At 44.7% G+C, this 11,128-nt stretch overlaps 1 protein-coding gene across 1 annotated transcript in view; it reads left to right on the top strand.

Moving 5' to 3' along the window:
- DNAH9 (dynein axonemal heavy chain 9) overlaps positions 1–11,128 on the top strand; it is a gene marked incomplete at its 5' end in the record, with an annotated part of 330,910 nt that overhangs the window by 105,317 nt on the left and 214,465 nt on the right. The window contains 3 exon segments of the mRNA XM_014590899.1: positions 1,322–1,449; positions 2,903–3,011; positions 7,427–7,574. Coding sequence (XP_014446385.1) covers positions 1,322–1,449; positions 2,903–3,011; positions 7,427–7,574 — 385 coding nt within the window.

Genomic DNA, 11,128 nt, shown 5'->3' with positions numbered 1-11,128 from the left:
GACTACGTGGGAGTCCAGCGACATAGCCATTACGCTAACTGCTGGTTCCCCAGACCTGGTGTCTTAAACTCATGCCAGGCACGTGTGCGTGCATACCCAAGATCCCAAGAGAGAATGGAGGAAAAGGGATTGTGGCATGGCCATCCCCCCTGGGGGGTGATTTCTCACTTTCTATCTCTGTCTCTCTCTCTTTCTGGCAAGTGCACGCACCCTATAGCAAAAACTTCTCAAAAAAAGTAAATAAATAAATAAATTCAATAGCCATTCCTAATAGGAAATTCTAAGTAAAATAAGAATTAAAGAAAATCCCTTAAATAGAAATATTCTGCATCTAAAGAGAAAAGGAAAATAAAATTATTCTGAAAAATGATACACTAAAGCCATTTCTATTAAAATGGGAACAAGTCAAGGAGGCCTATTATCGACATTATTAGTCAGTGTTGCATACTGAGCTTCTAGAAGATGCTGTAGTACAAAAAAATAGACTACATGCTGTAAATTGGAGGAAAGGAGAAAAATTATTGTTTTGCTTCCAGTGCAACTTCATAACTGAAAACACACGAAACATTATTAAAAACTTAATAGAATAACAAGAAAACTTATTAACAGTAACTAAAATAAAAGCACCAACTTTGGTAGCATTTGTCTATACTAGCATAGTCACATAGTCAGTTAAAAATGGAAATACAGAGTAAGAAGATTCCATTCACAATAGCAATAAAAGCTATAAAATATTTATGGATGCATGTAGCTAAAGAGATATATTTTTAAAGCCATAAAAATGTATTAGGAACAACAACCAGTATCTGAATAAAAATGCAGGCCATATCATTGACTGGGAAAAATTTAATATTATAAAAATCAATTCTGCCCAAATTTATACATAAATTTCATGTAACGACAGTTAGAATCATGTTGGGCCTTGTCCCAAAGCCTGCATTTTGCAATTACAGAAGATGAAGATTTTACCTAAAAATGTTTCATGTAATCCCATCATGTCGCAATCACTTGCTGAAATGATTCACTGGGTCCCTTGTTACTTAAAACGCCAGTAGTTTCAGGTGTTGTTGATGATGCCATGAAAAGTTAGACTGAAGCACAGAGAGAATGAACCTTGGGCTGTCAAATTTTGGGGGGAGTGAGATACAAAGCCAGACTGATGAGCCTTTTCTATTTACAGCAGTTTCTACTGACACTATTACATCATTTCTATTTGCATTATTTTCTATTTACATTATTGATGTTATAGCTAACAGGAAAAGTTATGATAAGACAGAACTCACAAAGAAACAGAAAGTAAGGTGTCAGTGGTTTCTTCTAGGCCTGTTCTCTTCCATCATGCGGGAACTTGCCAATGTCACCCACGATGGGCCCAAATGGATTTTACTGGATGGCGACATAGACCCCATGTGGATTGAGTCTCTGAACACTGTCATGGATGATAACAAGGTATCAAAGTGAGGGGGGCTCGGGAGATCCCTGTGCCATCTCTAATCATCTATAAAACCAGTTCCCCAAGGCAGCAGGCACATTTGAAAATCTAGATTCCTTGGGCTGGCCCCATAGCTGAGTAGTTAAAGAAGCTGGATTCCACATGGTCGACAGCAGTTCAACCAGTCAAGTTGCCCAGCTGTGGCATCTTGAAAGACATGCCACCTTGATCAAAAATCCCAATAGGATGGAGAAATAGAGGAGAAAGGCTTGCAGCATGATCACACCCCACTGAGGGGTGCTACCTCCCTCTCTCTCTCTGACCAGCACATGCACATTCTAGCAATTAAAAAAAAAGAAAGAAAAGGAAAAAGAGAAATTTAGATTCTGTCCAAGCTGGCTCAGGGTAAGGCATTTCAGTACCAACAGATTCCCACAAGCAACTTTTGCTTGCTTCAGTGGCACTGCCCCAGATCACGCTGTCCTTGTCATATGTGTGATTTCCTTCAGAATCCCTTGCACATGGATTCACTTAGTATTTGGAACTGAAAGGAATATTAAATCATCTAGTCAGGGAACCAGCAGTTAGCATAATGGCTATGTCGCCGGACTCCCACGTAGTCGACCGCGGTTCGCGTCTCGGACCCGGAGGCTTAAAACTCATGCCAGGCGCGTGTGCATGCGTGCCCAAGAATGGAGGAGACGGGATTGCAGCATGGCCATCCCCCCGGGGGGTGATTTCTCACTTTCTGTCTCTCTGTCTCTCTCTGTCGTCTTGCGAGCCCACGTGTCCTATAGTGAAAACCTCTCCAAAAAAAAAAAAAATCATCTAGTCAAATTTTTTTTGTTTTTTAATCATTTTTTTCTTTCTTAGGTATAAAGAAACTGAGGCTCAGAAATATTTTGAGTCTGTCAAACATCCTCCACAACAAACATTTATCCACTGAGAGTATATTGTATTATTATTATTTCCTTTTACGAACAGTAAGAACTAACTGGATGCTGGTTAAGTGGCTATTAAACTGGTAGCTGCTCCTAAACTTGTTCAGAAAGCACATCCAGATTAGAAGTTTCGAAATGTTTTCAATGTAGACAGTCATTAGAATAAAAGTACGCTCTCCCAGAGGGACTACTTTAAAAGAAACAGTAATAATGTGAAAACTGAAGTCTTTCATTATTCCAATATGGCCTAGATCATTCAAATCATTGACATTGCTTTAAACTATTCAAATAACTTTTTTTTCCCTGTTTTGACTGACAGAAACACACACACACACACCCACACACACACAGAAAGGTTAGGATGGCAGTGTACAGGAGGAGAGAGGGGGGATTATTGTAGAAAATACTTGTCATTGCAAAGAAATTAATCCCCCATAATCCCAACTGACAATAATCAGCCAAATCTCCAGCAGCTGGCAAAGCATCCTGACTCCTTCCTGAGGGGCATGTTTCTCCCTGTGATTTCCAGGTACTGACCCTGGCAAGCAACGAGAGGATTCCCCTTAATCCCACCATGCGACTCCTCTTTGAGATTAGCCACCTGCGCACTGCCACGCCAGCAACTGTGTCCAGAGCCGGTAAGGCCCAAGGAAAGGAGACACCACAAGGCCGCTGAAGGTAGATGGGTGCCTTTGCCTCTGGCTCTGACGGACACACCAAATAGGAGCCAGAAACTGACCTTTCCAAACTCTGGCCCAGTTCTCAACCCTCACCCATGTCCACAAGGGCAAGCAAGCACTGCTAGGGACCTTCAGAGCCTTCAGGGAAGATACATATTATGAAAAACTTATGCATTGATTTCAACATTGTCTTGCACCAAAATGAACTCCGACTTTAATTGCATTTTTCCACGAACTTATAAAAAAATTGCCATAGCGTGTGGGTGCTCACCAATGAGAGACAGAGGGAAAAGAAGAAGGAGAAATAACCCCCCAGTGGGATGTGGTCGCACCACAATTCTTCTTCCCCATTTCTCCATCCTCTCAGGATTTGGGGCACACATGCACATGCACCTCATGTGTTTTTCAAGTTACCAGGGCCAGGATTCAAACTGTGCAGTTGGCCACGTGGACTCTGGCTCCCAAAACTACTAGCTCATGGAGCCAGTCCTCCACGAATTATTGAAATGCCCTCACGTAAGATCAGGGCCAGGACCAGCAGTTAGCATAATGGTTATGTCGCTGAACTCCCATGTAGTTGACCGCGGTTTGAGTCCCGGACTGGGTGGTTTAAACTCACGCCAGGTGCATGTGCATGCATGCCCAAGATCCCAAGAGGAGAATGGAAGAGAAGGGATTGTGACATGGCCATCCCCCCTGGGGAGGTGATTTCTCGCTTTCTGTCTCTGTCTTTCTGGCGAGCGTACGCGCCCTATAGCAAAAAACCTCTCAAAAAAAAAATATATATATATCAGGGTCATGTGATTTTGTTAATTCAGAAATGTGGTAGTGGGAAAGGAGATAGCCCTAGGTACTGACCCTGGCAAGCAACGAGAGGATTCCCCTTAATCCCACCATGCGACTCCTCTTTGAGATTAGCCACCTGCGCACTGCCACGCCAGCAACTGTGTCCAGAGCCGGTAAGGCCCAAGGAAAGGAGACACCACAAGGCCGCTGAAGGTAGATGGGTGCCTTTGCCTCTGGCTCTGACGGACACACCAAATAGGAGCCAGAAACTGACCTTTCCAAACTCTGGCCCAGTTCTCAACCCTCACCCATGTCCACAAGGGCAAGCAAGCACTGCTAGGGACCTTCAGAGCCTTCAGGGAAGATACATATTATGAAAAACTTATGCATTGATTTCAACATTGTCTTGCACCAAAATGAACTCCGACTTTAATTGCATTTTTCCACGAACTTATAAAAAAATTGCCATAGCGTGTGGGTGCTCACCAATGAGAGACAGAGGGAAAAGAAGAAGGAGAAATAACCCCCCAGTGGGATGTGGTCGCACCACAATTCTTCTTCCCCATTTCTCCATCCTCTCAGGATTTGGGGCACACATGCACATGCACCTCATGTGTTTTTCAAGTTACCAGGGCCAGGATTCAAACTGTGCAGTTGGCCACGTGGACTCTGGCTCCCAAAACTACTAGCTCATGGAGCCAGTCCTCCACGAATTATTGAAATGCCCTCACGTAAGATCAGGGCCAGGACCAGCAGTTAGCATAATGGTTATGTCGCTGAACTCCCATGTAGTTGACCGCGGTTTGAGTCCCGGACTGGGTGGTTTAAACTCACGCCAGGTGCATGTGCATGCATGCCCAAGATCCCAAGAGGAGAATGGAAGAGAAGGGATTGTGACGTGGCCATCCCCCCTGGGGAGGTGATTTCTCGCTTTCTGTCTCTGTCTTTCTGGCGAGCGTACGCGCCCTATAGCAAAAAACCTCTCAAAAAAAAAATATATATATATCAGGGTCATGTGATTTTGTTAATTCAGAAATGTGGTAGTGGGAAAGGAGATAGCCCTGAGCTGGCAACTCTCTTCTGCACAAAAGTGTCTCGAATTAGGCTACTCTGAGACCAGTTCTAGCCTCCATGTCAGTAGAGATGACAGCATACCATCATTTCAAACTAACTCCTAGTGGAAATCAGCAACTTCATACCTAAACTTTCCTCTGTCTACATTGACCAAACTGATTAGCAGAGATGAAAGATAAAAAGAGCTTGTCTGGCAAAATAACCTAACTTAAAGAACGATAGTAGAATGGTGCTTGCAGGAGCTATAGGTAAGAAGAACAGCAAAGGTGTTTTCTAATGGATACGAAGTTATGCAGGATCAGTAAGTTCTAGAGATCTGCTCAACAGCACAGTGTCTTAGTTAACAATACTGTTATGCTCTAAAAAGCATTTGTCAAAAAGATAGACAATGTTATTTAGAGATGATGGATATGTTTGCTACCTTGACGGTGGTGTTGGTTTCGCAGGATTATGCATCTGTCCAAACTTGACAAATAGTATATATTAAATATGTGCCTTTTTTGTATATCAATTTTACCTCAATAAAACTGCTGAAGATTTTTTCTTTTTTTAAATTTTTTTTTTAGTTGTGGGGTTTCTTTTTGTTTTGTTTTTGTTTGTTTGTTTGTTTGCTATATAGTATGTGTGCTTGAAAGAGATAGAGACAAAGAGAGAGGGAAAGTGAGAAATCACCTCTGGGAGGATGATCATGCCGCGATCCCATCTCCATTCTCCTCTCAGAATTTTGGCCATACACACACATGCCCGACGTGATTTTCAGGTTATCAGATGAAGACTCAAACCATGACACTGGCCATCTGAGATCCGGCACCTTTACCTGCATGCCACCTACTGGCCACAAAGTACATATTTAAAATAATGATAAAATAAAAAGAACAATAAAAAAAAAAAAGATTACTTGTTTGGTCACTATCATAATGTCAGATCCCCTTTCAAGGCTACACAGGTTGGAGATTAGTCTCTCTCTCTCTCTCTCTCTCTCTCTCTCTCTCTCTCTATCTCTATCAGTTTCCTAGGGTTACAGTAACAAATGTAACAGGCTATCACAAATGCAGTGACTTTTAAAACAACAGACATTAGGGTCCAGCGAATGGCATAGTGGTTAAAGTGCTGGATTTCCACATGGCCAACCACAGTTTGAATACTGGACCTGTTGGCTTAGAAATCACACGAGGTACGTGTGCATGCATGCCCGAAATCCCAGGAGAAGAATGGAGAAGAAGGGACTGTGGCATGGTCATCCCCCCAGGGGATGATTTCTCACTTTCACATCACTGTCTCTCTCTAGTGAGTATATGTGCCCTATGGCAAAAAAGAAAAAAAGGAAAATTATTCTATTGCACTTCTAAAATCTGACATCCAAAATCAAGGGCAGCAAAGGTGTGCTCCCTCTGAAGGCTCGAGGTAAAAATCTTTCCTTGCACCTTCCAACTCATGTGTTCCTTGGCTTGTGGCCCCATAACTCCAGTCTCTACCTTCTCATGGCCTTCTTTATGTGCGTCTCTCCACTTCTGTCTTATAAGGACACTTCTAGGTGTCCCACTCAGATGGTCCGTCTCAAGGTCCTTAACATAATCACATTTACAAAGGCCCCTTTTCCAAGTAAGGTCACATTGACAGGTTCTGGAGGTTAGGCCACGGACATATGTTGGAAGGATTACCTTATGACCCACTCTACATCCTCACCCCATTACTGATACTGCTAACAGCTTTCGGGGCTGGCTCTGTGGTGAGGTGGTAAAGCACTGCTCAAGAGAAGCTGGATCCTACAAAGTAACCCAACCTACATCACTGGCATGGGGCCAACAGATGGTGTGGAGGTGTAGGCAGCTAGCATACCATTTGGCCAACTGCACAGTTCTAGTCCCAGACCTGGTTGCTTGAAAACACAACAGGCACATGTGTATGCATGCCCTCAATTCTGAGAGGAGAGTGGAGAAGGGATTGCAGTGTGACCATCCTCTTGGGAGGAGGTGCTTCCTACTTTCCCTCTTTCTCTGTCTCCAGCAAGTGCACATGCCCTATGGCAAAAATTTAAAAATAATAATAACTTAATAAACCCCTGGCATGGTCAGCATGAAACATTCAGGGCATGCACATGAATGCCCAAGATCTGATAGACTGGATAACTGGAGAATGGGACAGTGGTGTGACTAGACCCTGTGCAGAATGCTCATCTCCCTTTTCTGTCTCTCTCTTTCTCTCTCTCATGCCTGCATGACACTCTATCATGAATAAAGAAGATTTTCAAAATATAATCACAGCCTCCTTCCCTCCTGAGGCTGGACTTGGCCTTAGGATGTTTCTGAACGCTGCTCTACATTGATCTATATTGTCAGTCATTTTGAGTCAGTCAACCAAAAACCTATCTGCCCTCTCTGACCTAGACCAGATCTCTTTTCTTTTTAACTCCAGTGCTCTGCGCATTTTCCACATAAAGAAAAGAGCTCTCTAGGGTGAACAATATAGTGGCATGTATAGCATACCCACTGAACACGATTCTCTGCTCCCAGGGATCCTGTACATCAACCCTGCAGACCTAGGATGGAACCCTCCAGTGAGCAGCTGGGTCGACAAGAGGGAGATCCAGACAGAGAGAGCCAACCTAACCATTCTGTTTGACAAGTATCTTCCGACCTGCTTAGAGGCACTCAGGACAAGGTAGGCCAGGGCATGAGGAGGAGAGTGAGTTAAAGTGGCAATGAAGAGCCTGTTGGCTCACACTTGATATCCCGCTGATGTTCTGTCCTGTCCCTGTAGTCAGGTGTCCCCCAGAGCACTCCCCCCACCCCAGGCACGGCAGATGGCAGAGGGGAACGCACGTTGAGATGATCATGGGTTGGCTGTTGTCAGCTCAGGCAGGAAGTGAGGTGAGTGAAGAGGAGATCTTAAAGTGCCTTTCATGAGTGCCACATGGGTGTATGTGAAAGAGGCCACCCATTGTATCCAGTAACAAGTCTGAGACCTGGATCCCTCAGTTTGTAAGGCAAGCAGCTGGCCTCTCTGAATGATCCAAAGACCACATTGACAGAGCTGGAGGTGACAATGACTTGTGTCAGTGGCACAGGGGCCCACATCCTGCTCTAGCTACCTGGCCAGGTAATGCAGGGTTAGGTATGATACAATGTGCCATTTGACCAATCCTGTGCTGCTGGACATGGTGAGTTCACTTTTCTTCTCTAGGTTTGCAAAAGTAAAAGCAATTAATTACCTATCATTTAAACAGGGGGATAAATACTCTTAACCAAGAGTATACTTATTGCAGCAAGAATATTATCAATGTCTACAGAAAGAGGTCCCATGTTTGGAATCTACTTTTGTATTTTTTTTTTTGAGGGGTTTTTGCTACAGGGTGCATGCGCTCGCTAGAAAGAGAGAGACAGAAAGTGAAAAATCACCCACCTGGGAGGGGATGGCCATGCCTCAATCCCTTCTCCTCCATTCTCCTCTCAGGATCTTGGGCACACACGCACACATGCCTGATTGGAGTTTAAGCCACCAGGTCCGGGACTCGAACCATGGTCAACTGCATGGAAGTCCAGCGATATAGCCATTACACTAACTGCTGGTCCCTAAATTTTTAATTTTATTTTATTGCTATTTGCTGCATCATTCCATGAATCTGGCACCCAGCTCCTCAGTACAGCCGAGAATGAGCAGAGGCTGGTGTTGGGAAGGTGCTGCCTAGATCCTTATTTCCTGAAGAGGCAACCGTTTAGGGCCAGGATAGTGTTTCCTGGAAACTGAAGTCTTCACGCAAAATGATTCCTGGATCCTCATTCACTGACCCAAGTAGCATGGTATATGATTGTGCCTCCAGTCACTGGAGAGTGGAGGCAGAGGGGAAGGGAGAACTTCAGACTGTAGGCCACCGTGTAGTCAGAGGGCCCCAGGCACTTATTCCATATGCTCCCCCACACCCTAAAAAAAAAAAATTCACCCACATAAGAAGCGAAATTTTTATAACTAAAAACAGTCCTGGTTGAGTAGCTGACATAGTGGTATATTTTAGATATTGAATGAAACATTCATTTTAATTTTCTAATTGTTTTGTCATTTCATTTATGTAATAAGGAATGTGTGTGTGTGTGTGTATGTGTGTGTGTGTGTGTGTATGTGTGTGCACAAGAGAGAAAAAGAGAGGGAAGAGAGAGAGAGAAGCACCCTTGACAGGATCTTGTCATGTTGGACTCTCCCCTGCATACCTCCTCTAAACCCCTCAGGACCCCGGGCACTGTGAGCACACCCGGCACAACCCCAGGCCAGCCTCGGGATCTAATCCTGCTGTTGGCCACGTGACTTAGAGTCAGCTACATGGGCACTTGAGTCACCACTGAATCGCAGTGACTGAACCTTGATTTTACAGTTGTTGTACTTCAGAACTGGTTATTAGTTTTCCAAACATTAACATTTTCATAATCCTCGGAAAAACTTTCAGCCCCTGGGTGCCCATAGGTTCTACATTGGGGGATCTAAAGAAATAAATCAGCCCCAGTAGTGGACAATGGTGCTTGGTATAGCAAGTGGGCAGGGGCAACAGAGAAGGGTAAAGCTTTAGGACATAGTCTTCTTCTGTTCCTTATCTTTCCCTAAGACACTTGTCCAATGTAGCCTTTGACTAAAAGTCAGGCCATTTCCTACTGTGGGTGTTGAGAAAAGAGAGGCCAAACTTGTGTGGATTTTTGCATGTGCAAGCATGTGCATCTGTGTGTGTGTGCATTTGTGTGCGCGTATGTGTGCGTATGTGAGGTGCATGCATATGTATGCATATCTGTGCATGCGTCTGTGTGTGCATCTGTGTGTGTGTACTGGGTCAGGCACAAGCCTTTGAAACAAGCTTTGAAGATTCTGCCTCATGTCTCTGCAGAGATAACTTTCCTCAATCTCTGAACCCTACAGTTACCAAGGGAAAATAATAGCTATCACACGTGGGTGCCCTCTCTTTGCGTTAGTTCATTTCATTCTTGCAGAATGCTCCTAAGAAGGCTAGCCATCTCGCAGAACAGGAGCCGAGGTCCCGTGGTGCTCCCATGGCCTCACGGCTTGTTAGCAATAGAGGTCCAGACTTCAAAGCCTTATTTCTGTTTCATATATTACAGTCTCGTAATGCTGGCTTTGTGCAGCCCTGTGAGTACAAAGCTGTGTGATGTCAACATGTATTAATTTTATTGCACAACTAGACCTTGTAAGGGGTGATTATAAAGAAACTCTGTTTGTTCCTTACTGTTCCTGCAAAACCATTTCATGTGGCTGCTTCTCCTCCTGCTGCTGAGTAAGACCTAAGTTGATGCCCACAATTCTTCTGGTCACTCTTCAGTAGTAAAAAGGCATCTGGGGCCAGAACAGAGTGCAGAGGTAAAACAGGATGCTCTGCAGGGCTGAACCACATGGGAGGATTCGAGACTCGTGTCTGGAGACCTTCCTGCATACAGTGGTCACTAAGTGCACCTGACACCCTGGGCTGGCTGAAGCCGGGAGTGGATCATGAATCAGGACCCTGTTGGCAGTGCTATCAGTCTCTCTCTTTCTTTCTCACTCATGGGAGAGATAAATAAAAAGTTTTAAAAAGGAATCTGATCACTTCTAGTCACAGAAACACATTTTTTGTCATTCCAGTGAAAATGTACAGAAGCCAGCTCCAATGACAAAGAAAGCTCTTGTCCCTGCTCCCACTGCTCAGGCTGCAGTGGGAATGGGAAGTGTCCCTGACTTCCTTCCTTATCGCCCCCCGCCCCCGCCCCCAGTTGCCCACTCCCTGCCTATGGCTCTGGCCCCTCAGGATTATAGAGGGACAGAGAAAAAAAGTGAAGGGGACGGAGGGTCTTATGTGTCCAGAACTGGTAGTGGATCTTGAAATCTGACTCCTCTTTCAGAGCTTTGAGAGCTCCTTGGACCCCTCCCCGTGACTGTAGATCTCCTGTGTGTCATTACTGGGAGAATGTGGTTGTCTCTACCTCAGCGTCATATACAGCTCCTCTCACAAACCCCATATGGTTTGCCCCTCCAGGTGACCCCCCTAGCCAGTACCTAACAACCCCACGAGGATTCGGGAAACACTCTGCTTTGACAACCTGGAGGGCAGCCTACTCCAGCAAGCAGATTCTCCACTCCACTCTAAGATCAGCACATTCCCTTGGGGTCTTCCAGGCATGAGCCCTTCCCCAGCTCTGAGTAGTCCTATTGAAGCCTCTTTACCTGCCTCTAGATGTGGGGCG

The sequence above is a fragment of the Tupaia chinensis genome, unplaced genomic scaffold (assembly GCF_000334495.1).
Source record: "Tupaia chinensis unplaced genomic scaffold, TupChi_1.0 Scaffold000495_1, whole genome shotgun sequence".
NCBI lineage: Eukaryota > Metazoa > Chordata > Mammalia > Scandentia > Tupaiidae > Tupaia > Tupaia belangeri.
Note: the sequence above shows the minus strand (reverse complement) of the source record. Positions and strands in the feature narration are given on the sequence as shown.